Genomic DNA, 27,413 nt, shown 5'->3' with positions numbered 1-27,413 from the left:
TCACTCTTGGTCACTTTGTGAATGATCCGAGCTTTCTGTTCACGGAGATGGTCCTTTATGTACTGTTTCCTTCACTGACTGAAACCTCCCTGCAAGCAAGAATCACATTTTAGGGGCACCTGGGTGGCTCAGTGGGTTAAGCCTCTGCCTTCGGCTCAGGTCATGATCTCAGGGTTCTGGGATCGAGCCCCGCATTGGGCTCTCTCCTCGGCAGGGAGCCCTACTCCCCCCTGTCTCTGCCTACTTGTGATCTCTGTCAAATAAAATCTTAAAAAAAAAGAATCATGTTTTAACTTTGTGATTTCCTCAGACATGGCAAAGACAAGGCCCACAAGTGTTCTCTATTTAATGGCTAAGATAAAAAGTGTCTGAGGGAGAAGAGTGGGGAAACTAAGCTGTTTTCAAAATCCCTGTGATCTAGGTCCCAGTCACTATAGAAAAACATGAATTAGATATTCAGAAGGGTTTTTTCTCATACATTATCCATGATTTTTTTTTTTTTTAACTTGATTTCCGAGTCTGAGGTCTAGAGAGGATTCAAAGCTTATAGATTCCAAGCGCTTGGATTAAAGTGATCTTTATTTGTATTCATAGATGTTTAAGTATTGAAAAATTATTTCTGCTAGTCAGTTTGTTCTGTCAGAGGAGAGAATATCTCTTCAGTGAGAGATGAGAGATCCTGGCATGTTTTTGGGACCATGAGATGTGTTAGATTATGGAAGGTGTAACTCATACCCATGTAAATAAAATGCCGGACATTTTAGTTGCCTCTAGTTGATGAACAAAACAGAGTTGTGGGGCGCCTGGGTTGCTCAGTCAGTTAAGCATCTCAGGTCATGATCTCAGGGTCCTGGGATCAAGGCCTGCATGGGGCTCCCTGCTCAGTGGAGAGCCTGCTTCTCCACACCTGCCGCCCTCCTGCATGCTCTCACTCTTTCTCTCAAATAAATAAAATCTTTAAAAAAAAAAAAAAAGTTGCTTTGAGCTTCCTGTCATCTGTGGGTGATTGGCAAACTTAGGGTTAATGGGAGTTCTGGGTTTTCTTTTTTTTTTTCACGTATAATAGTTTGAGATATTAAAATAAGAATCATTTCTAATTCTGAAATATTTACACTAAAAGTTCCCTCCATAAACTTTGTTTTTATTGGTGTTAAATATTGACATTGTTTATAGTTTCCTAAAGGAAACAATAAAAAACAGTTCTTGGGCGCCTGGGTGGCTCAGTGGGTTAAGCCGCTGCCTTCGGCTCAGGTCATGATCTCAGGGTCCTGGGATCGAGTCCCACATCGGGCTCTCTGCTCAGCAAGAAGCCTGCTTCCCTCTCTCTCTCTCTCTCTCTCTGCCTTCCTCTCCGTCTACTTGTGATCTCTCTCTGTCAAATAAATAAATAAAATCTTTAAAAAAAAATAGTTCTTTATCTAACAAAGTATCTAATATATGTGTGTTGTAGAAAAAATACAAATAAGTAAATAAACATACTTTACCACTCCGGGTAAATTCTATAAATATAACTATTTTGGTGTCTATGCAAAGGCGTGTTATCCCTATCTTAATACGTATGTGTGTCCGTGTTTGTTTTATAGAATAAAATCAAATTTTTTCCTTGAATGTAATTTTTTTCTTGAACATAATTTTTATTGGTTGCATAATACATTTTACTGATGTATATGAACCTTAACTTATATCAAGTAATATTTTGTTGATAACCCCCAGAGTTCTATTGTATTTTGTTGGTAAATTGTTTGACTTGCAAGTTTGTGGGCTTTTTCTTTAGAACAATACTATAAATGGTAGTTTATTTTCTAAGTTAACTCCCTGAATTTTAACTGATACCTGTTATATAGCTAAGCTTCCCTGATGGACAACGGGAACTCCAGGGCTTAAACCATAGGATCTGCTCATTGCATTATTTCCTCAGAAAACTCTGTAATCCAGTCAATCCCTGGCACAGTGTCAGACGTTGGGTTGGGTACTCAGCAAAATCTGAATGAATGCGAGCTGGGATTCCTTCTCTACTCAAGTTGTCCTGGCTAGAGCAGCCAAGGACAGATGGTGTTTACTTTTTTGGACTGTGGAAAGAGGGTTGTGGATGCAGGGAGGGCACACTGAAGAGCAGGTTTCCCTCATCAGCTGTGTGTTTTTCACTTGTCCATAATTTGGCTTTAGCTTTGATAAAACAAGTTCCCGGAAAAAGAGTCTTCATCACTGGCGAAGTTGAGGGAGTTGAGAGAAGGCAGATACATTGAATAACAAATTTTCCCTAATGGACATTTGTAAAACATACTATCCAAGAGCAATACAATACACATTTCTTCTTAAGTACGCAGCATTTATCATCTTCTGGGCCCTAAAACAAGGAATTGAAGGGCCGGTTTGTTGTTTTCTTTGTTTTTTGAGTTAAGCATGTACCTACCCTATCATTCAGCCCTTCCACTCCTAGGTATTGAATGAACCAGGAAGAAAGAAAACCTACATACCTCCATGCAAAGACTTGTACAAATTGATACATGAATGCTCCTAGCCGTTGTATTTGTAAAAGCCAAAAACTAGAAGTAACCCAAATGTCCCATCAAGTGAATGGAGAAATGAACTGTGGTATATCCATACAACAGGATACTACTCGGCAGTGAAAAGGAGCAGACTATGAATACATCCAACAGTGGATGAATCTCCGAATAGTTACACAAAAGTTAAAAAGCCAGACAAAAAGGATACATTATGGTTCCGTTTGTATAAACCTTTAGAACATACATACCAATTAATCGTGGCAGAAGGCAGATCTGTGATTGCCTGGGAATGCGGATGGTGGAACCAGGGTGGCAGGAAACTTAGAGATGGTAGATCTGTTTACTATCTTGTTCGTTGTGGTGGTTTCACAGGTTATGCCTAGGTCAAAACTTACCAAGCTGTAAACAAAGAGGACAGTTTATTACACAGTTGGCCCGTGATCCATGTGGGGACCAGACGGCACTGATCTCCTGCATGGTCAGAAATCCACATACGGCTTTTGACTCCCTTAATACTTCTCATAGCCTGCTGTGTACTGAAAGCCTTACTGGCAACACACACTTGATTAGCACAGATTTTGTATATTATATGTATTTCATACAATATTCTTACAGTAAAATAAGCTAGAGAAAAAGTTATTAAGAAAATCATAAGGAAGAGAAAGTACACTTATGTTACTCTATTTATTGGGGGGGGGGGGGAATCTGCCTTTAAATGGACCTACACGGTTCAAACCTGTGTTCAAAGGTCAACTGCATATCAACAATTGCACAACAAATCTATCTAAAATATGAATGAATAACAAGAAAACAAGGCTTTCATGATTCTGAGGCTGTTTACATCATCATAGTGTTGCTTGTACACCTGTACACAGATGGCATCACCTTCTACTGTGTGCTGCCATCAATAAAAGGGCCTTCCTTGCTGATTTGTGCTTCTTTACAGCCAGAATCAATGGAAAGCGTTAGGGTTCTAGAAGATCTCCCTTTCACACTGAGGGAGAAAATCTAGAGTTACAGACGGTTAAGACCTGGGCATTGAATTTTTAAGTAGCAACATGATTTCTAATGAGGACCTCAATCATGTTGTATCAGCTGGAGTAGAGAAGAGGAATAGAAAATGTGGGGGTGAAGTCAGAATCCTAGAAACAGCAGAATGGTGGGTACCAGGGGATCAGGATGGAGAAAATGAGAAGTTGGTCAAAGATTACAAATGTCCAGTTAGAAGTTGAGTACGTTATGGGGATCCAATGCACAGCATTGTGGTTAGAGGTAACAATTCTGTATTCTGTATACTCACAAGTCACTGAGAATAGATGTTAAATGTTCTCATCCCCAAAAAGAAGTGGTTAATCCTAGGACACCGTGGAGGCAGTAGCTAACACCATAGCGGCAATCATTTTGTAATATATAAGCTTAGTGAATCACTACATGGTACATCTTAAACTTAACACATTGTTATATGTCCATTACATTTCAATGTTGGGGTGGGGGGGTTAGAAAACTTAAAGGCACACTAGCTAAAATACGTAGAAAGAAAACATGGTGGTGACCATTCATTCGGTGATTTCTCTTTGCCTGTTGGATGAAGACCAGATTCCTGAGCCATTGACTTGTGGTGTCCCCTGTAGTTCGAACCTCAGCTTTGGTTTGGTTTGGCTTTGCCTTCTCCCAGAATATTCTGAGGTATCTCCCCCTTTACCGGCTTGGTTAATGCTTTTCTTTGCCTCCGAGTCTTTTCCATTTCCTCTCACCTTTTATATCCATGTGGTGAAATTTTACCCATCCTTTAAGTTCCCATTCAAATGCTAACATGTTTTCTCTGATCTCCCAAATGGAGGTGTGTCATCTGTGTCCTCTCTTTTAGTAGACTCTAATCATGTAATTTGTATCTTTGGCCTGATGGGTTATAGGTCAGTGAGGTCTTTCCTCCCTGCTGTTTCGGAACCGAACAGATGAAGAGTTCTACATTTTGGCTACTATTTAGATGTGCTTGGATTCTTTTTTACATGGATTAAAATTATCGGGGTATCTGGCTGGCTCAATAGAACACGTGACTCTTGATCTCAGGGTTGTAAGTCTAAGCCCCATGTTGGGTGTAGAGATGACTTAAAAATAAGATACTTTTGAAAATGACTGTAATTATTAATACTGATGATGGAGGCAAGGACAAAACAAGCAGAAAAAAATGAAAATCGTTCTGATTTTATTTTGAACCGTGTTCTGTGTTCATTTGAGAGCAAAGAAGTGGTAAGTTTACTGTTCTTGTGACCTTTTTTTTTCTCTTCCTTAAACTGATATTTTAACTATGTGGACCTCCTTCTCTTCATAATGTCAGAACCAGGTAATGGCTAATTGGGGAAGGAGAAATCAGTTTGTAAATTTAAATCAGCTGGAAGTAATTCACTCTGAGTCATCCCATAGAAATACCCAAGAGTTGGTCTAATGGTGTCTTAAGATGAGAGTGTTCATTGGGCTACGGAAAGAACATGAATTACATAGGGTTTGTGAAATATATGAAGACTTGTGTTTTTGAGGTGACAAGTGAGAGCTGTTCCTCAGGTTGTACAGTCTTGTGATCACGTCTCTTATTTATTTTCCAGGTCCGGACCCTATTTGTCAGTGGTCTCCCTCTGGATATCAAACCTCGGGAACTCTATCTGCTCTTCAGACCATTTAAGGTACCTTTTCTCTTTCAGAAATTAATAAAAGGAGACAAAAAGTGTGTGTATAAATAAGCTATAAAGGGCTTTTTATATTTTTTATATATTTATAAATTTGTAAATTAAATTTCTATTTATACATTTATAAATAAGCAAAAAGGGGGCTTTTTGCAGGAGGAAATATGTTTGAGAAAGCATCTTACAAAGTGACCCCCTCCCTTTTTTTAAAGTTTAGTTAGAAAAGAGATTTAACAACTCAGTTCAGGTGTGCAGTCTCAGAAAAGACTGAAATTGCCTTTTGTCCTTCCCAATAGCTGATCTAGAAAAGTCTCTTTGCTTCCTAGTAATGGGGACATGTGTCTGGCTCTGTTTTGAACAGTTTTAGTGTCCTCCCTGCTTATCATTTTCCGATGGTAGTGTTCTTCTGAGTACAGCTCACCAAAAACACTATCAATTCCTGTTATTTATAATATTCCCAGTAAAATAACATAAGTCAAGGCCTGTTCTGCAAGGTTTCTTATTAGTTGAAATAGTGCTAATACTATTCTTTGAAGACTAGTAAGTTGATTACACTTTGATAAACCAGATTGAGAACCTGACCACCATTATTTTTTCTGTAGGAAGAAGGTCCTAAATTTCAAACCAAGTAAAATGAACTTTTAAGGAATTACTTGTTATGCTGGTACCTAGTATAGTATTTTAATTCAGTTGTCTGTCCATGGGGACTACGGAGATAGAGTCGCTTGAGAAATAGTTAATGTTGCTAGAATTGAAAACTTAACAGGAAATTGGACAAAAGCTGAAATAACCATGCTGTCAGGAGAAGCCTTGAAGGCCAGCCTATGGAGAATGAGAGAAAACTGGGACTGGGAGGATTGTGGGCTGGAGGCCTCGGCCCCAAAGGGGAACCCCCGGAAGTCATGATAAATTACGTGCTTGTGTCTGGTCCCTGAGAACATGGTAGCAGCAGTGCCTGGCCAGGGGCCCCCTTAGGATTAGGTGGCAGACCATCCTGATTAATGATTAAAGCTCCATCCTGTTGAAGCAGGACCCTAGCCACAGAGGCAAGACAGGTTGAGGGACAGGATCTTAGCCTTTAAGGGGAGAGCAATGTGACCACTGGAAACAGCTGGGTAGGAGAGGCAGACAGGTGGGAGGGGCAGCCAGGTTAAAGCCAGCAAAGCTAAGAGTCTAACTTAGGTGCCGGGAAGGTAATAATGTAATAATAGACCTACCTCTGTTCCAGCACCCATCCTCTTACTGTAGCAGTGATGACAGTACAGTGGGAAATAGAAGGGTTAGACATGAGGACAGCCGCAAGGAAGTGGGAAAGAAAGAGAAGACGCTGGGGATGGGGTTTGGCTTCGTAGAATTTCCTGAGTATCTTCTGCAGGGTTCCCATTTTTACTGTTTGTCCCTTTCGTAGGATGAGGACTTTTCTAAGATTTTATTTATTTGACAGAGAGAGAGAGAGAGAGAGAGAGAGAGAGAGAATACAACCGAGGGGGGGTGATGGGAGAGCGAGAAGCAGACTCCCCACTGAGCAGGGAGCAGGATGCAGGGCTCGATCCCAGGACCCTGGGATCATGACCTGAGCCGAAGGCAGATACTTAGGATTGAGCCACCCAGGCAGATGGGGACTTTTTGAAGCGAGTGGATCTTATTAATGGACAAAATACTGGAGATTTAGCCAGCAAGCCCCTCATAAGAATTATTCCATTTAATTTTTATCATAACCCTTTAAAGGGGGTTGGCCTCCATTCTTCCAATGAGGAAAATGAAACTTAGAGCAACTGAATAAATTTTGCTCAAGGTCACACTTCATAAATGGCAGGGCTAGGATTCAAACCCAAGCAGTCTGACTGCCGTCCGTGCTAAAGTAGTCTGCGAGAAAGCACAATTCATTGCCACCAGTGGTGGTGTGCTTGAGTGAAATATCCATTTGTCCTTTGCCTCTGAGGCCTTCAGGGTGTTTAAACCTCCAGGTTTTTCGGAGAGAAAGCACCTTGAGAAAGGAAGAGACAGGGCTGTGAATCATGACCTCTCTGGCCAGAAGAGCTCAAGGTCTTTGAGGTAAAATGTTTACAGTAGCTAATTGGTAACATAGTTCTCTGCTGGGAAGATAGGAGGATGAATCAATCCCAACATCCTGCCCAGAAACCCCAACGCAAGAGTCAGGACCCTGGTACATTCCTAACAACCCTCTTTTAATTAAAGTCCCCGGAGGTTGACCCCAGTCTGCAAATCTGTCTTGGCACTGATCTGTGCAGTGGTCAGTCATGTCAAGTGGTGTTTTTCCCCTTGTGTCATCCATCAGTGCAAGCCACCAGCCATTGATTATTTTCAGAAATAAACACACTTTGTTATCCTTCTCCTGAGGAGCCAGGAGGGGTGAAGGGAGGGAATGCAAAGGGAGGGTTTCTATCCTCCTTGAGGATGGGCTGGAGTAAGAGCCCTACAGGGGATTTTCGTAATGTCCCAGTCAGAATACCAGCATGAAAACTAGCTGCTTCAGGAAGTAAGCAAAATAACTCCGAAGAATTTAGTGTCGCTACCTGTGTAACTTTTCCCGGCAGTTTTGAAATTTTGAGAAATAAGTTCTACATAGGACATTCTTAATGTTTTAATGTTACTTTACAGCAAACACATGACCAAGTCCTCACATACTCATCTTCCTGTCTTATTAAATTTACTCCCTTCACTATTCTAATTCTGTAAAATGAGAAAGATCTGTTGACAGAAGAACCTGTTTTCCTACCATTGTACAATTTCATGGAAAAAAGGAAAACAAACCTAGATACATGTGCATAAATTTCAAGGTATGATTTGTTTTAGGCCTTAAGGATGGAAGGATCAGCACATATGTGCTTATGTCTGTAAAATCTGCCTTCTCAGTTTCTTTGAGGCATTTGTAAGAAGAGTTCGTCAGTAGTCATAATGGACTCATTTTTACTTGAGCAAGATGCTATTACAGTTGGGTTTTTTTTTTCCTAGTAATTTTGCAAGATGCTATTACAGTTGATTTTTTTTTTTTCCCTAGTAATTTTTTTTCGTCTAAATTTGGTTCTTAATTTTCAGGGCTACGAGGGTTCTCTTATAAAGCTCACATCTAAGCAGGTAAGAATTTCAAACTTGCATATAAATGATCACTTCCACAATAAATTTGAATTGATCTTCTTCTAGAAAGTTACTGGGTCTCAGCATTCTCCTTTATAATTCTCGATTTAATTTTTGTTGTTGGTTTTAAAATTCAGTGTGAGATTAGTTAGGAAATAGGACAGGAAAATTATTTATGATTCCTTTGTCTCCAGCTGGGATGTCTGGGACCATCCCTGAGGAAGGCAGACAGCATGATTATATTGGGATTGGTCCGTATATTGAAAAGAAATCATCCAAACCCACTTTTATTCCCGCTCCTTCCTTTTTTTAAAAAATAAGGTCAAACAGGTAAGCGTTCACAGTGTGTGTAAGTATCTGTTGGTGGAGAATCATGCTGTGTTTCAAACTTGTAATAACCACAGGCAGAGTCCCAAGTCTAGGGTAGAGCACAGAAGGGGCAGGATGAAGAGTGGTAGTCAGTGACACTGATAGTTTCTACAGACTGCTTGAAATATTTGGCTTTAGGCTTTTTTACCCCCAAAATGCTGAATACCCAGCGTGCTCACCTCTCAGTTGCTTTTCATCTCTCGGTAAGGTATTCATTCTCTGATTTGTCAGGAATAAGCTATGTTCTGAGCATCTTTCTGGACTGAAAGATTGAGTCCAAAGGGATTATCACCCCTCTCTGTTGAGTTGGAACAATTTGGTTTACACACCTAGTTAAACACAAGACGTTTTAAAGGTATCCCTTGGGATTTGAGCTGGAAATGTGCATTTTATAGTTCTGATCATGCGGTGAGCGTGTACAGGGTTTGTGTCATTGTGTCATCGTATTCCTTGCACTTACAGTGTACCGAAAGGTGATTTGGTTCTCTTTCCATTTTAAAAGATGAAGAAACTGAGGTACAGTGAATTTGATTTAGGAAAGTAGAGCCTCTCGACCCAAGTTTTCCTCTATTCTCTTGTCCACTGCTGCTCACTTTCCAATCCCTTCTAGAATTTTTTTTTTTTTTAATGATTCTCTAAATCCCCAGCTGTGCCCTTGAAGAACCACCCTCACAATTCTTTTGATTCATGTTAGAAATTTGGCTAAGCCACTGCGTCATGATTCTTTTGAACTGGCTTTCTTATTTCTACCCATTGCCTGTGGTCATTTCTTTATCTTAGCTCTTTGGTTTGACATCACCTTTGACCCAGAAAAATAGATATCTCCTGATTTGCTTTTTGTTCATATTTTTTTTTTCTTTCCTCAGCCCGTAGGTTTTGTCAGTTTTGACAGTCGCTCAGAAGCAGAAGCTGCAAAGAATGCTTTGAATGTAAGTAGTAATGATGTCATCATTGGGGTTTCCTTGTGAGGTGGTGGTGGGAGGCAGTAGAAGCTCTTTGGACAGGAAATCACATGGTGGGAATGTGACTGCTCATTCTGATAGGAGGGATTCATCCATTTAATTAGCCATCTGAAGACATTTTTTCCTTGAATCGTGGTCCGATGTGCAAACTACTGAATAATGCTTTGCTCTTCTCCAGCTTTTACTGTAATGCTCAGAATACCTGCCAATGTCTTACTCTAATTGAGCTTGGTCACCGCCCATGGTAATGTGCAGCTTGGTTTAGCCATTGTCATACTCTCAGAGATTAAACCTAACCCAAGAGTAGACGAAAACTTGGCTTTCCTTCTCATATGAGGTTTCCATTTTAGCTGTGTGGGTTTGTGTGTGTGTGTTGTTGTTGTTTGGTGGATTTTTTTTGTCTTGTTTTTTTAAGGTTATAGTCCTTCCTCTCACTGTTTTCCCCAAAGACATTCTGCATTGTGCTGTGGCAAATGGTTGTCAGTTGAGTTGAGTGGAGGTACCTGTTTTGGTTTGTAGGCGTCTCATCTGCCATATGTTTTGAAGCTTTTGCCAGCTTCATTTTAGAAAATATTTTTCCACTTTAGTGTGCTGAAAACCAAAACAATTTAAGGGGAACCCAGCTGAGAGAAGGTGAAAGGAAGCAGAATCCGAGTTCCAGATGCTGAGGGCTGCTCCTGAGGTGAAGGGAGTTGGAGGGAAGAAGTCTGGCTCCCTCCTGCTCCAGGCCGTTGGCCTAAGTGGCCATGAAATAAGGGTCGATGAAGGCGGCCAAAAGGGTTTAGGGTGCTTCTTAAAAGGCAAGTGACCACTTGACTGGTTGCCATCTGAGGGTCATAGTGTAGGCCCTTGTGTTGCTATGGAATCTACAGGTGCCCTCCCAACTGCTCCTTTGAGCCCCTGGATGCTAGAGCAGACTGTGCTGAGGGAGGGCTGTGGGAGAGACATGGTATCCTGGAGAGTTGGAGGCCGCAGGGAAAGACCTCCAGAGGGGTCCGTTTCCTCAGCATAATGGTGTCATTGTGACACAATCTTGAAAGCTTTTCAGGCTTTGAAAAAAACCACACACACTCTCAGAAGACATGGTTTGCTTCTTACTGTTGGTTTTTCATGATCGTCTTTGGAATCCAGGAACTCCGAAGAGCTCAGGGTTTTCCTGGATTTGGGCGAATAACCTTCTGGTCAGAGAAACTGCTGCCTTAACCTGTTTGTCTTCCACAGAACAAAATATAAACCAGTTGTTTATCGTGTACCAGTGGTACACAGTGAAACACGGTGTATGATTGAATATTTTGATATAAAAGTTATTTTGATTTTATTTTATTTTTATTTTTTTTTAAAGATTTTATTTATTTATTTGACAGAGAGAAATCACAAGTAAGCAGAGAGGCAGGCAGAGAGAGAGGAGGAAGCAGGCTCCCTGCTAAGCAGAAAGCCCGATGTGGGGCTGGAACCCAGGACCTGGGATCATGACCTGAGCCGAAGGCAGCGGCTTAACCCACTGAGCCACCCAGGCGCCCCAGTTATTTTGATTTTTATCATTACATAGATGGAGCCAGAATTTTCTCAGTATAACCAAATGTTAAGCTTCTCAATAAAACTAGGCTTTTATTTAGATCCTGGTATTCTTTCATTCTTAACCAGGTAGCACGTTTCTAACTGCAGAACTATTCTGGGTCCTTGAAAGTTATGTGAGGTGAAGTTTTCACCATGTTGTTTTCTTTGTTCTTCTAAAGGAAGTAACAGCAGTTGGAGGTTGTTTACAGAATTGGTTCTCTGCGGCCTGCCTTGACTGTCTGAGGAGCACTAGGCTTTTATAGTGACTTCTGTCCTCTGACGAAGGCAACTTTCCCTTACGGGCTAGAGTTTGTGTTTTTGTTTGATGGAAGCTTGTTTTCAAACTGCCTAAATGGTCATAAACTGTGTTTCGTTGCCTCAGTAAGCAGGAGTATAGCAAACAATTTCAATTTTTCTTGGTGCACAAGGGTTATATCCATTCCAAGAATCAGGTTTGGAGCCCTCCTGTACCATAGCAGTGGAGGTGAGGTGTTCAAGTCCATCCTCAGGCCAACCGGCCCCAGGTCCTTGTGCTTGCGTGTCCTGACATCTGGTTTTAGGTTGGCTCTTCCTCCTTTTTCATTGACAGTGAGCTTTCCTTTAGCAGCTTCTTTTCCCTTAGTCATTAATGTTCTTTTGTTGCTCGTGTATTAATAACTTGGGAAGAACTCCAAGCGAAACTGTTCAAATTCTGTGGATCTAAGGGTGACTTACTATTTGTGAATTACTGAACCTGAGCTCTCTTCTGCTCAGAGGCTGACTCGTGAGTGTAGGCATTTACTGAGCTCATGCTTGATTTCTTGACATATTTAACTTTTATTATATATAAGGTATTAGAGGCCTTTGTACCTTAGAAACCATCCTCTTGTTCTGGGAACGGAGACCTCAAAAGGATGGATGGCTTGGTCAGGAAGCTTAGGTTTAAAGCTACAACTAGAAGGAAGCCTTCTGCATCTTCGTCCTGTCTGCTTTGTTCAACATCTTGCTGTTTGCTTGGTCCATGGAATGCTGCTGCATTTTTCCTGATGGCAGTGACAGACCATTTAACTTACATCGTCCAGGACAAATGGCCATGATAAAGTTTGGCCTGTGTGACAGTGGGGCAGGGTTTCTTTTCTCTACAGAGAAAATGAGCCCGTTCGGGATAATTTACTTAATCACGAGGCTGACAGCTTTTCTCTATGGCCCAACATATTATGCTCTTTTCAGGTCATCTTTCTAATTGGTGAATTAAAAACATACGAGGCTCATAGCCATTACAAAATTTATTCCCCTCATGTCATTTGTTCAGCCTTCTCTTAAAAGCATTTCCTCACACTCCTTTGGGGGAAAGTTCCATGTTGTCATGTTTTGTTTCATTCCACTATTGAGAAACTAAAGCCTCAGTCCAGTAAGGAACTCTATCTAGAACAGTTCATGGTGTCACGAACCACTTCTCTGCACCTCCTTCTCTCTCTTGGTTACGGTTTGGTTCAGTTATTAGTATTAATAATTAGTCTTCTCCCAAATGCCTGATTTTTTTTTTTTAATCAATTTTCTTCTATCTTTGGATTATGCGTCAATTTGATAATTTTATGGAAAAACATGCTCAGATTGAATTAAGTGGTAACACTGAACTTTTATCAGGAGGTTACTCAAATCTTCTAAAGTAAATATAGTATATTTTGTTTTTACAGCAAAAACTCCCAAATTAAGCTAAAAATAACCAAAACCCAGACGTCCCTTCAGGTTATCTATGGTCCCATTAATCCACATGATTAGAAACCCCATTCATTCTTGAACCTGACAACAAAGTATCTGACCTACCCTTCACCCTTCCTACACGTTGTAATTTCTATACGGGCAGTTTTCTATTTCCCATGAAGGTGGTGTTAATATTCCAAAGTATCCAGCTATTTTTAGGATTTGTTTGTAATTTTGGAGTATAAATCAAATATGGTGAGTGAGATTGAGAGTTAGCCAGCTATAGTAAAATTTGTGGAAATTAAAAAAAAATAGAGTAGGCATACAGGTGAAAACCCTGAGCAGAAGTGGGAATAAGCCATCCCTGGCTTCCTGCCCACTGCCAAGACCCCAGTATTGCCCCGTTGCCTAGTTAAAATCTTGTTTTAAGAAATAAGAGTGATGTGTAGTTAATACTTCAGATCAACAGGCTTGTCGTGGTCCTTGCTTGTGTAAGTTTCCGTCACAGGCGTTGTCTTACACTGGTGTTTGGGAATCATTCACCTAAAGTACAGTTGACCCTTTAACTTCACAGGGATCAAGGGTACAAACCACTTCCTGAGTAAAAACAACACACACACACACCCCTTTTGTTTCTCCCAAAACTTAATAGCTTACTGTTGACCAGAAGCTTTATTGATACCATAGTCAAGTCACATATTTTGTGATATATATATTGTATTTTGTATTTAAATAGTTGTTATTGAGCTAGGTTTTATCATAGATTCTTGTAAATTATTGTGTCAGAATTAGAGAAGTCTGATGTCATCAAACAATGGACATCACTGCAAGTTGCTTTCACAACTAAACATTGCCTGGATGAGCATAGTAATTGCTTTACTCTCAGATTTTAGACTATTTGATGTAAATGATTCCAGTTATCATTGCAACCCCTAGTCTGTTGGATTCTTTTCTAAAAGTTTGAGTTACAACTCCTATAACATAAAACCCATTTGAAGTGTGCAATTCAGTGGTTTGGGTATGTTATATATTATAAAAGTTTGCCATTTTAATGATTATTTAAGTGCACAATTAATTGGCATCCATTACATTCACTGTGTTGTGCAATCATCACTGCTCCATATTTCCAAAAAAATTTCATCATCCCAAACAAACTCTGTAACCATTAATCAGTACTTCCCAATTTCTCCTTTATTTTCGCCCCTGGTAACCTCTAATCTATTTTCAGACTATTAATTCACCTATTCTGGATATTGAAATATTTGTCCTTTTGTGTCTGACTTCTTTCTTCAATATAATGTTTTCACGATTCATCCATGTTGTAGCATGTATCAGAACATCATTCCTTTTTTTGACTGATATTCCATTATATGGATCTCCCACTTTTTATTTATCCATTCATCTGTTGATGGACACTTGGGGTTATTTCCACCTTTTTGCTCTTGTGAGTAAAGCTCCAGTGAGTATTGGTGTACAAGTTTCTATTTGAGTCCCTGTTGTTAGTTATTTTAGGTATATACCTAGGAGCGGAATTGCTGAGTCATATGGTATTTTAGCTTTAGCTTTTTGAGGAACTTCCAAACCTTTCCATAGTAGCTGCACTATTTTACATTCCCACCAATAATATATAGGGTTCCAGTTTCTCCATATCCTCACCAGTACTTGTCGTTTTTTTTTTTTAAATTGTGATCATCCTAATAGGTATGAAGGAATCACTGGGTTCTTGATAAATACTTTTTGACTGATTGCAATAGTAGATTTGGGTTCTTTTCAAATCTCACATGACTTAAAATGTTTCTTTTAACAGGGATTAATAAGATTTCTCTTCTGTGATGGCAGTTCTAATAAATAGAACTGTAACCGTTCAACAGTTTAGTTTACCTGTTAATAAAATAAAGGTTGGGGGAAAAGCCAGCCATTGGGTGAATAAGACTTAGGCTTTATATTCTTTTCTGTACAAGATGTAAGACATGAAGGAAAGGTAGTTTCTCAAGGTCTAAAAGGACTTTGGAATAGAGATTGAAGGGCAGTTTGGTTTCAAAGCGGAAAAAGTGGCAGTCACATAGACTTTGAATGCAAAGAAGCCTTAATAAGTGGAAAATGAAGAGAATTTGAGGATATGTAGTATTAAATTCTTTACGATTAAGGAAATGTTATCAATTCAGTAGCACGTATGATAAAGAATTTTTAGAGAAATCCTTATAATTTGTAAGAAAGCATGTTGAAAATGCACTTGATAGTGTCACGTGTTAAAAATAGCCCATATAATCAGGGAAACTGTCTTTTCCATCCCCATAAATTCCTGGTATTAAAGTAAACACTATGGTTATTTATATCACAAGTATTCCAGCCTTGTGCATAATTTCAATTTTGTTGTATAGCTTGAACTCTTCCAGCTATCCAGTTAGTAAACAGTATGGTATAATTAATCTGTTCATTCTAGACCAGGCTCCTCATCACAGCTGGGGGTATTATTCACTTCCAAAGGTGTTAAAAGGAAATCACCAAGCAAAAGCACTTGCAAATGTTCTAGGCATGAACCTCTACCAGGAGTGTACTTGCATGGTCAAAAGATGTGGCCATAAAGTGCTGGTACACACTCTCTGTGTGCAGAGGGACTCCAGGGCAGTCAAGATCCGCCGTGATCACACAAAGACATTCTGGCTTTGGTTTAGCAGAAGTCTGGACAACAGTCTCTGTTTCCTGTATCACAGGTTTTCCTGACAGGTTGTGCAAGTTAGGACTTTTGATCTTAATATTTGTACAGCTTGTGAGTTAGGTGAATTATTTCCACTAAACAAAAGGTTTCACAGACACAAGCATCCAGATGGCCTGTGTCAGCTCCCCCTCACCAGGCACTCTGTCAATATGTTTCTTATCAGTTTTTTAAAATTTTCTCCTTAAATTTCTCTTCGCCTGTTGCTCAATGTGGTTGAAGAGGCCCAATTAGTGTGATCCCAGCTGGGACTTTTGGATGGGAAATACGCAAGGCTGCCAGATGAGATCATGAGTCCAATCTAATGTTTATCTGTTAAATCTGTTTATAAGTGCTGACTCTTGACTTGCAAAGTTCTAAAACAGCCATTTGACGTCACTGGGCTGGGGGCTGGGCCTGTGCCAGTCGGTATAGAGCTGCCATGATGCAGGGCTATTGGTCTCTTCTCTTTCTCCCCATGACTGCATGCTTGGGGCTTGACAAACAGCTCAGTCCGGCTAGTGCCCTCAACAAAGTTTGAGATAGGCTTCCACAATAGTTGACACCACCAAAAGTGACTCATAACCCGAATACAGCGTAAAAAAATAAAAAGAGTAAATGCTCAGTGGTGTGACTGTTTAAAGTTCTAGAGTCTGTCAGATCATTTTTCTCTGCTTTTCTTTATGATGGTCCTGCATTTTTGGATGGTTCTACAACCTCCCTAGGATAATGCAGCAACATGATTTACAAGTCTTTCTGAAAAACAACTAATGAAGATGAATGCGAGGAATTTGTTAAATTCCTAATTAGAGTCTTCGCTTGAAGAAAACTAGGTTATTTGGAAAGATCTTGTTTATTTGAGAGACAGAGAGCACGAGCAGGGAGGTGAGGGAGATCATGACCTGAGGCGAAGGCAGACGCTTAACCGACTGAGCCACCCAGGCGCCCTGAAAAGTGAGTTATTTAAATCTACTAAGCATTCACGTAAGAAACTAGAAACCACAATGCTCCTAAAAGAGATCCTAAAGAAGTTTAAAGAAAGAAAAGTAGCCAGAAAATGCTAGCATCATCCTTTCCCCAAGGAAACAAGCAGTAAGAGCTACAGATTCTCCCAAATAAACTGGTTTACTCCAGTGGTAAGTGTATGTGGAAATCTCGAGTTCATCAGATATTACATGACTGTGTGAAATGGCCCTCAGCCTTTGCGAAATAGCCCTCAGCCTTTGCATTGCGGCCTTTTTTGAGGATCTAACTTAAACCGAGAACTCCCTTTTAAAAATACTATCTTCTATTGACCTTGACCTTTCCCGCATGGTTCTTCGGGTGTTTCAGAAATGCTGAGAATCCATTTGCCTCTATCATAAATGTAAGTAGGAAATATAGTTAGTGTTTGCGGAACACGAAGGACAAAGAATGAGTTATTTGCTAGGATCTTTTTGCTAAGTCCTAGAATGAAAGCTCTTTGGGCCATTCACATTGCTGATTGTCCTGCAGTGTGGCACATTTTGGCCCCGTAAATCACTCTTTATTATAAAATCACATTTATTTATTTTTAGTGAATGATCATACAATCCTTAGGACTAGGGGTTCCAGCACTCCCTTCCACACTGGCTTTGTGTTTCTGATGATAATCTACACAGATTTTAACTTTTGGTCCACAAAGCTTTTGTCTTATTCTGTAACTGGAATGCTTTAGAACATTTTATAGACTTGGGGCATAGGAATGGGACTTGACCCCATTAAAATGGACTAAGGTGTTTTGCCAAGACCTTTGTCAGTGATTGTGTTCTTATTTCCTTACAGATAAATAGAGCATGAGGTGTTTTCTTTCTTTATAATTAGTATAAAATTTTCATGCCATTTTTAATGGTTATTTATTAATTGTTACATAAAAACATTAAAAACTTACAGAACCACAATAGTCAGGGATTTTTATGTACATAAAAATAAGGGGGGAAGAAATAGAGTAAATAGAGAAATGGAGAATAGAAATAAATAGAATCTATTTTATAGTAGAAATAAAATAGAGAAATAAGGTAAATCCTTCTGAAATTGAGAGAGAGATATGTATATTTTAGATATATATTTATATATATATATTTTAGATATTTATTATATATATGATCATATTTTTAGATATATATATATACAATACATATTTACATACCATATATATGTGTGTGTGTATATATACACACACATAATACATACCATATATACATATAGTATGTAATACATACCATATATACATATGGTATGTATTATAAATATGTATTGTATTGTAAAATACAATATGTATTGTAACTACGGGATTAGGAATAAGAAAACAATTTTTGGTGTTTTTTTCTTGGGGGGGGGGGGGGGGGGTGGAGAGCACACGTTTCCACATAAGCAACAGGGTCAGAAGGAGAGAGTCTTAAGCAGGCTCCAGGCCCAGCCCAGAGCCCAGTGGCAGCAGGGGAAGGGTGGCTCAGTCTCAAAACCCTGAGATCATGACCTGAAACCAAGAATCAGACGCTTAACCCACTGAACCAGCCAGGTGCCCCAGAAATAAAACAGTTCTAAGAAACATGATTATACTGACTAATCTAAAATCTTAAAAATAATACTGTCTAAAAAGGCTAATATTTATTGGAAAAAGAAAAGTATATTTTTAGGACTAAAATTTCTAAAAATGTAAGTTTCAGGAGTGAATTATTGAAAAATTAAGTGGTACCTTGAGTAACCTGGACATTGGAAAAAAAAAGTTTCTAAGTGTTTTTTTTTTTTTTTTTCCTAGCCATTGTGGGGCAAGTTAATTTTAAAGATTAATGTTTAAAATTAAAAGAGCTGAATAATTCCCCTAGAGAATGAAGTTGGGTAGAAAATTCCTAGTATAAACTAGTTACCAGTGGTTCTCTTGTGTTTTGAATCGCTTTAATCCATTTTGTCCTTTGTTTGCCTTACGTAAGATAGCACTCAAAAAGTATAAATGGATACGGGCTCTCTGCTCTGCAGGGAGCCTGCTTCCTCCTCTTTCTCTCTCTGCCTGCCTCTCTGCCTACTTGAGATCTCTGTCTGTCAAATAAATAAAATCTTTAAAAAAAAAAGCGGCGGGGGGGGGGGCGCGCCTGGGTGGCTCAGTGGGTTAAGCCTCTGCCTTCGGCTCAGGTCATGATCCCAGGGTCCTCGGATCGAGCCCCACATAGGGCTCTCTGTTCTGCAGGGAGCCTGCTTCCTCATCTCTCTCTCTCTGCCTGCCTCTCTGCCTACTTGTGATCTCTGTCTGTCAAATAAATAAATAAAATCTTAAAAAAAAAAAAAGTATAAATGGATGAATAAATACACAGAACTTAAAAAGTAAATTTGGAGACATGAGACATGAAAATAAATTTAAATGGAATGGAATTCACCATGTTCTCAAGCAGAAGGTTAGTTTATAATAAAGGAGCAAAAATAGGCAAAGTACAAAAGTGTTTCTATACTTTCAAAAATAGCAATAAAAATTAGAGTTCACACAATATTACAGTATAATTTTTCAAAGAATTTTAGTATTCACATAGAAGGCCAGTGTAATGTGCAAATGGACATTAAACCGAAGGCTGAAAAACTATTCAAGGTGTTACAGATTATGGATACACCTCAATGAAAACAAACAAGGTTATGAAAGAGAAATCAGGCTGTTTAAACATCTTAGAATGCTACACAAATGAATGACAAGACTCCTGGAGGTTTTTAGGTTTAGAAAGGTCCTTGGTAATTGTGGTAGGAAGATGTTTGCTTTTCCAACACTCTAGCAGGTCTTCTTTGTTTATCTATAGGCATGTTCACCAAATTCTAAAAACATCCTTAAAACAATCTTAAAAATGAAACTCACTGATTTTAAATAGGTACTGTGTATTTGTAGTTCTCTGTGCAGAACATTATTACTGTGTTGGTACCCGTGAAAAGGTACTAAATCTCTACATTGCGGCTAAGAGAGAACAGAGAAGGTTTCTTCTTGGTAACCAGTTATGTCTGGGAGGCTTTCTAGGCAAAGTGTAGTAAGAGTGTCTGTCAAGCTGACCTGGTTCAAATCCAGGTTCTGCCACCTACTGATTCAAGACCCTTCTCTGTCTGGACCACAGTTTTCTTCCCGTTAACATTTTGTTGATACTACCTATCTCAGAGGGCGTAAATGTATCTCAAAGTCAATGAGATATTTTTTAAAGCACTGGCCACTCAGTAGTAAAAATTCTGATAATTGGGATGATCATCTTCACAAAGGACTGGTTTTATTCCGTAAGCCCACTTCGCGACAGTCTAATTTTAAAATAATGTCTGTGGTATTCCGCATTCCACTGGGTTCGGAGTCCTTCTGAACATTGACCTACATTATAATGAAATTAATGATAAATTGATTCATTAGTCCTTTCTTGGAGCTTTTTTGGAAAACGAAGTTGCAGTGTTGTCCTTAATATATATTCAAGCCTTCAAAATACAGTGAACCCAAAAAGCAGCCCCACCTCTTCCTTTTCTATGGAACTGATCATGTACATTTCTTCGTCCATTTCAGGTTCCTGTTGAATCTCTTTAAAACCAAAGACACCGGGGCGCCTGGGTGGCTCAGTGGGTTAAGCCGCTGCCTTCAGCTCAGGTCATGATCTCAGAGTCCTGGGATCGAGCCCCGCATCGGGCTCTCTGCTCAGCAGGGAGCCTGCTTCCTCCTCTCTCTCTGCCTGCCTCTCTGCCTGCTTGTGACCTCTCTGTCAAATAAATAAATAAAATCTTTAAAAAAAAAAAAAAAAAACAAAAAACCAAAGACACCACATCCATTCCATAGAAAGTATTTTATTTAGCAGCCATTGGTATTCCTTAAGTTAATGGTTGAACAAGCTTTTTTGCAAGGAGAAGTTTAGCCTCAGCACATCGGGTCAACAGTAAATAGACTTGAGGTGATGCATCAGAACCGAGGCCGAGCGCCGATGCAAGTTGCTCAGAGGCGAGATCTGTTTTGACTCACTTTCCTTTGGCTCTCTGTGCAGCACAGGAAGTACTTTGCAGTGAACCTCCAAAGTTTGAACTTAACTGTTCACGTTCTTTACAACTAATTTGTGCCTGAGCCCCAAACTCTTGGTTGGAAGGAGCTTCATAGAGGTTTTTGTTTTTGTTTTTAGAGTTTTTTTTAAAAACAGGTTTACAGAGCAAATCCTACCCTCTTTCCTTATTTTTGTATTTTTACCATATCCATCAGAGAATAGATTTTTCCAGCCCATGGATTGATTTATCTGTAGTGGTATTCATCAGTGACTTTGAGAACCAAAGGATGTATTGCTGTAGATGGTCCTCATTTTTGTCCTCAATAAAATTGAGGGTATAAAGTTGTTGATTTCAAGAATATTCTAATGCTTATTTTTAAATGTAGTACAGCCTTCCTTCTTAAAGAATTGCTCTTACCCTATTGTGCTGCCTATAGTCAGGACCAAGCTTATATGCATCTTCTACTCCCTCCTGGTACTTGGCTTAGGATGAGCTCATCTTGGTTATGCACAGGTTGTGTGCACACTGAGTAGGAGATGCCTCTGGTTCTTTTCTAGGGAGCGTGGTCATTGCTCAAAAACTGGAAAGCAGAAACAGGGCTGTTACACTTGGAGGGTATTGTGTCTGATCTTTAAATGGGAGTCTTTGCACAATGATTTCGGGAAGGTACGGCACCTGTCTTTTATCAGTTGTAGAGTTTAATATCCACACTTGTTTTTCTCTCCTTCCTTCATCTTTTTCTACATCAGCCACCAGTAAAGGCTTAAAGTAAACTTTGCAGAATCATCCTTAAAGGAGATACAGAAAGTTAAGATGGTGCCTGAAATGAACCAACAAGCACTTTAGGTGAACCTTAGAGTGCGTTAAATGTACTTTTGACTTTAGTCTGTCTACTTGACCAGTAGGACTTACTCTTGATATGTTTTTCTACTTAGATATAGAATCCTTGGTTTTTATCATTCTAAGACTCCTTATATTGCACAACATCTAACATATCTCAGAATTCATAAGGTATTTCCTACAAACACACATACCTCTTAGTTTGCCTGGCATGTGCCTAATGTGTGTTAGGTACAGAGGCAGGTTGGTCTCCTTTTCAATAATGAGAAGATTAGTTTGTAATAGTATGATTGGTCTTGTCCTTGAAACCTGTAGCCCTTTTATCTTAAAGGACCTGTGGTCATCTATTAATGATATCAGAAATGTAATTAGAAAATATTTAGAAACTCTTCCCTTCCCAGTTTGATCCTGTTTTTGTTTTTGTTTTTGTTTTATACTTGGTACAAGCTGTAGGAGCACATATATGACCTTTATGAAAGTGATGCTCCTAATTAATCTTCATTAGGGATTTAATCTTTTTGTAGTTACAATAATAAATTTGCATATAAACACCTTTGCTATCTCATCAGATATACTATGTGACCAAAGAAGTATATTTTCTAAATGGACCTGGTTTAGTAATATAAACTATGGCTAAGAATAGGGTTGTGAGGGACGCCTGGGTGGCTCAGTTGGTTGAGCAGCTGCCTTCGGCTCAGGTCATGATCCCGGCGTCCTGGGATCGAGTCCCGCATCGGGCTCCTTGCTCAGCAGGAAGCCTGCTTCTCCCTCTGCCTCTGCCTGCCATTCTGTCTGCCTGTGCTCGCTCGCTCTCCCTCTCTCTCTGACAAAAAATAAATAAATAAATAAAAATAATAAAAAAAAAAGAATAGGGTTGTGATCTCTTCTGTTTTATTGTTTTCTTTTTCCCTTCGTGCCAGACTGACTGATGTAAGCCCATGTTCTGGGCTTTACAGAGATAAACCATTTTACCTAGAAATCACTTAACACTGACACGCATTATGTTTTATTCCTCAAAAATTTTTGCTGGGACAGCCATAAGGCTCTGGACAAGTATAGGGAGGTACTTGCTTGAGGCAGAACCTGTTTATTTCCCAAATAAGTGCTTTTAGCCATTAAAATGCCAAGGGGTTTTGGGTGTCCATGGACGCAACAAACATCAGACTAGATGGTCACAGGCCACCATTAGGTGGATGTGGACCATCCCAGGTTTGTCCTGATCCCACCTCAAGATCTCGTGAGGGTCAAAAACTAAATGCAGGTACTGCCTAGCTATCTGCTTCCTTTTAAGCTTTCGTAAGTTATGCCGTTTGTTCGAGTGCCAACGTTCAGTAGGGAGCGGGACCAAAAGGTAAAAGACGGTCATGTAGGTGCTACCTTCTCCCCTGAAAAGGGGGCAGGGAGGATGCTTATGGCTGTTGTCATCCCAACTGTGAGAACATGAGAGGAGGCGGCACTAGGACTACACAGTAAACGGCTGCTGGCAGCACGAGCCACATCTGGTGTTGGGGCGTTCAAGATTCTAAGAAATGCCTTTGTCCCGACCAGAAGAGTCGACCTCTGTTTACCTTCAAAATCCTTGGAGTAAAAATGTTAACGTCAGGATTCCTGAATGAACGAACACCGTCTGCACTCTGGCCTATGTTTCAAGGCGTCACTGTAAAATACTGCTTTAATGGGTAACTGTCCATGCCAGAAGTGGAGACCTTCTTTTCCTAACACTGTGAGGGCCCAGGTCTTTCGATCATCCTTTTCAGGACAGTTTGAGAACCTAGTGGCAAGAGTTGGAACAATCGTGCCCTCGCAGCCCTCTGGAAAATAAACTCTGTTTGACTCGGGCTCTGTTGACATGTTTAAGGTGGAGTTTATAGCTTCTTCAAAGACCCTGTCATGACTTTACAGTCACCCTATACAAAGCAGATTCTCCTGGGGCACGGCTATGGGCACAGGGGCTGGCTGGCTCGCGAAAAGTGTGCTTTAGCAGAAAAGAAATTGAGGTGGGGTGGACGGCCAAGTCAGACGGAGCGCCAGATGCCTCCGCAGGCCTCATGCCTGATTCTCCCAGAAAGTGGATCTGGCCTCTGCGGTTAGCAGTCAGCACCCCAAGAGCCTCTCGACTGTGTGAATGAACAGAAATGGGCAAGAGGAGGAGGACATCCATCATCAGCTCCCTGAAGCTGGGGGGGAGGGAGTATGGGGGGGGATGGCTGAGGGAAGTGAAACCAGGTGGACTAAAAGAAGAATTTGAAACCGCACAGCACTAATGTGGCTAGCAGCTCCGATAATCCTGCTGCTTTGTCCAGTTGCGGGAATCCCACAGTTCAGTCATGACTCTCCTCTCCTTTTGCAAGTGGTAGAAGCACCTTCTCCAGAAAAGCCAAAATAGAGAAGTAATTGTCAGCAGTCCACGTTTAAGGGTGGTATCTCCTTAGCGGATGAGCCCTAGGCCACAGGAAGGTTTATCATAGGCCAAATGTTAACCACTGACCTATGAAGAACTGTTTTTTTTTTTTTTTTTTTTTTTAAAGACTTTGTTTGAGGAAGACACAGAGAGCATGAGCAGGGGGAGGGGCAAAGGCAGAGGGAGAAGCAGGCTGCCCACTGAGCAGGGAGCCGGATGTGGGATTCGATCCCAGGACCCTGGGATCATGACCCGGGCAGAAGGCAGACACCCAAGAACCATGTTCCTTTTTTTTTTTTTTTTTTTTTTAAAGATTTTACTTATTTATTTGTCAGAAAGAGAGAGAGAGAGAGAGAGAGCACAGGCAGACAGAGTGGCAGGCAGAGGCAGAGGGAGAAGCAGGCTCCCCACAGAACAAGGAGCTCGATGTGGGACTCGATCCCAGGACGCTGGGATCATGACCTGAGCCGAAGGCAGCTGCTTAACCAACTGAGCCACCCAGGCGTCCCCCAAGAACCATGTTCTTAAAAGCAGCTCTGGAATATGGACTATTGATTTCCAGTTTATAACTGTGGAAAGTGAGGCTCAGAAAGGTTAAACAACATTTCTAGGATCTGCAGCGGAGGGAGATTTGAGTGCAGGCGGACTCCAAAGCACCCACTCCTAATTGCCACAGTTTAAGCCTCTTTGGGAGGAAGTTCCATCCAGAATGAGTTGTGAGCTTGGATTGGGTTGTCTGTTTTCTAACTGTCACTGTAACTCTAGCTGATACTTCGGAGAACCAGCGGTTTTCTGGGGTTTTTGTGTTTTTGTTTGCTTTGTGTGTGTGTTTTGCTACCTTCCCGTGTAAGGGGAAGGGGACCCTCCAGGACCATCTTCTCTTAGTTTTCTAGTCCTGTACTTAGGGGGCAGAAACAAGGTTTTGCTCACTTCGTTGTTGGGGTGCATACATCCTCTTTTAACTGCTTTGCAGGTTTTCACTGTAAGATTCTGGCTTGGTAGTTAGAGGGTATGGATGTGAATGCTGTAGTTTGTTGACATGAATAAAAGTAAAGCCAAGGGTAAAAATTGTGTTCTAGGAAGTGTCCCAGTCACTAGGAAATACTATCAAAACACTTCTATTCCAGACCCAGGATGGCTAGTGAAAGGTGATAATGGGTTTCTCTACTGTGGCCAAGCTGATTATATTAGAGAACTGCGCTTGTCACAAAATGTTATCAGAGGAGGAATTAATTACAGAGGCTTAAAAATGAAGGATGACCCTCTGGAGACCTTCTGGGCCGGGTGTGGATACCTACTCCTTTGTCACTAAAATTTTCAAAGCAGGTTAGTTTCATTGTGTTTTATGGAACATGTGGTTTAGAAACAAAATTATACAGATTTTTTATTTAAGGGGTTAAAAACAAGGACATGTGACCACCAAAAACCTAATATTCACTTGGAAAAGTATTCTATTAGGCACTGTGGAGCAAGGAACTGTCCTTGGATACATAGCTCCACTTCAGTTCAAGGGCACGTATACCTACAGAGAGCTCTTGGAAAGGGGTCTCTTCAAGTGTAATTGAGATGCATTACTAAGAGAATGGGACACATTCTTTTCAAATGACTGTTTAGGCAAGGAGAATAATGAGTAGTAAATCAGATTATTCTAAGGTAAATCCAGAGCAAGGATTTTGGGGTAGTTGGATTAAGAGAAAGAACGAGGCATAATTGCTATGATAATTTCTCAGTGGGCAGTGGCCCAGCAGCACAGGCTGTTGAGTTGACAATCCTGGTGTTTCTACAAGCAATGCCCTTATTTAGGGAAAGTATGAAATATGGTTTACATACGACAGCTTCTTCTCACTTATTCATTCCTGTCGAATCCCACGTACCTAAGTTTCAACACAGTGGAAACAGAACAACTCCCTCCCGTATTTTCAAAAGATAATGTAGTCTTTGTCAGATAAATAGCTTTACAGCACTGTAATATTACACATTCACGCAATCATGGGAATCGGAAAATTGAATTCTGGGACGCCTGGGTGACTCAGTTGGGCGTCTGCCTTCATGGGTCACCTTCCCAGGGTCCTGGGATCAAGCCCTGCATGGGGGGGGGGTGTCCTTGCTCAGCAGGAGCTTGCTTCTCCCACTTCCCTCCTCCCACCCATATTCATGCTTGCTCTCTTTTTCTCTCGCAAGAATAAAATCTTTAGGGGCACCTGGGTGGCTCAGTGGGTTAAAACCTCTGCCTTGGGCTCAGGTCATAATCTCAGGGTCCTGGGATCGAGCCCCATATCGGACCTGTCTGCTCAACGGGGAGCCTGCTTACCCCTCTCTCTCTCTGCCTGCCTCTCTGCCTACTTGTGATCTCTGTCTGTAAATAAATAAAACCTTAAAAAAAAAAAAAAGTGAATTCGGGATTCTCCCAGTCAGTTGTGAATTTAGGTAGATTACTTTTTGGATCTTAATTTCTTTGTCTATATGGAGGAAGTTACTGGCCTTCTGAGCGAGACTGTATTGCTGTAGTGTCAGTCTGCCCTTGTAGCAGGACTCTAACATCCTTGCCTCCTGCCCACTGAATGCCAGTGTGGTCTCAAGTCTTGTAACAGCCCCAAACACCCTCACACATTTCCAGATATCCCTAAGGAGTTGGCGCGGGTGGGGGACACGGCCAGTGAGGAATGCTACCCATGATGAAAAACTGCTAGGTTAAGTGGTCCCCAAAATTAAATCTTACAATTCTGTGAATTTCATGCTTTATTTTGCTCTCTCTCTACTACTTACCGACTTACTGTCAGAGAACCTGACCTAGACCTCTACCAACAACGTGCTTCTGTGATCTTTATTTAGATAAGTCGGGGTGGTTTTTCTTTTGTTTGCTTGCTTGTTTATTTATTTATTTATTATTTATTTATTTATTTATTTATTTATTTGTCAGAAAGAGCACACAAGCAGGCAGATGCGGGGAGAAAGAGGCAGGCTCCCCACTGAGCAAGGAGCCCGATGCGGGACTCGATCCCAGACCCCGGGATCATGACCTGAGCCCAAGGCAGCGGCTTAACCCCCTGAGCCACCCAGGCATCCCTTGTTTGTTTGTTTGTTTTTGTTTGTTTGTTTGTTTTTAAGTTTTATAAATGGTAATAGAAAACTTTTACACTTTTTTTTTTAAAGATTTTTATTTATTTATTTGACAGAGAGAAATCACAAGTAGGCAGAGAGGCAGGCAGAGAGAGGAGGAAGCAGGCTCCCTGCTGAGCAGAACCCCGGACCTGGGATCATGACCTGAGCCGAAGGCAGCGGCTTAACCCACTGAGCCACCCAGGCGCCCAACTTTTACACTTTATAAGTGGTAGAAAATTTTTACTCATTCGTTTTCAGAAATGGCGCATTGGAACAAGTTTTTGAAATTGTGTTGATTCCCGGTCACACCCCCCTCCACCCCTCCAGGTCCCTTATCTCCTTTCTTTCAGTCTTTTCTGTTTATAACATGTAGCTCTTCCTTTAACTTCCCTCCACACTTTTGTTTCTGAGCCTCATCTCCACCTGAACAGATTACCCAGATGCATGTTTCTTTTTGGCTTGTCTTGAGTCATTGTAAGGTTCCAACTGAATGTAGCAATTGTTTTCAGACTCCTAGGG

At 40.6% G+C, this 27,413-nt stretch overlaps 1 protein-coding gene across 4 annotated transcripts in view; it reads left to right on the top strand.

Annotated features, from left to right (window-relative positions):
• RBPMS (RNA binding protein, mRNA processing factor) overlaps positions 1-27,413 on the top strand; it is a 170,176-nt gene that overhangs the window by 70,003 nt on the left and 72,760 nt on the right. For all 4 annotated transcript variants that reach the window (XM_047715436.1, XM_047715427.1, XM_047715450.1 and 1 more), the window contains exons 2-4: positions 5,111-5,188; positions 8,249-8,287; positions 9,523-9,585. In XM_047715436.1, coding sequence (XP_047571392.1) covers positions 5,111-5,188; positions 8,249-8,287; positions 9,523-9,585 — 180 coding nt within the window. The remainder of the gene's footprint in view (positions 1-5,110; positions 5,189-8,248; positions 8,288-9,522; positions 9,586-27,413) is intronic.

Source organism: Lutra lutra, chromosome 2 (assembly GCF_902655055.1).
Source record: "Lutra lutra chromosome 2, mLutLut1.2, whole genome shotgun sequence".
Lineage (NCBI taxonomy): Eukaryota > Metazoa > Chordata > Mammalia > Carnivora > Mustelidae > Lutra > Lutra lutra.
This window is presented reverse-complemented; position numbering and strand designations above follow the sequence as displayed.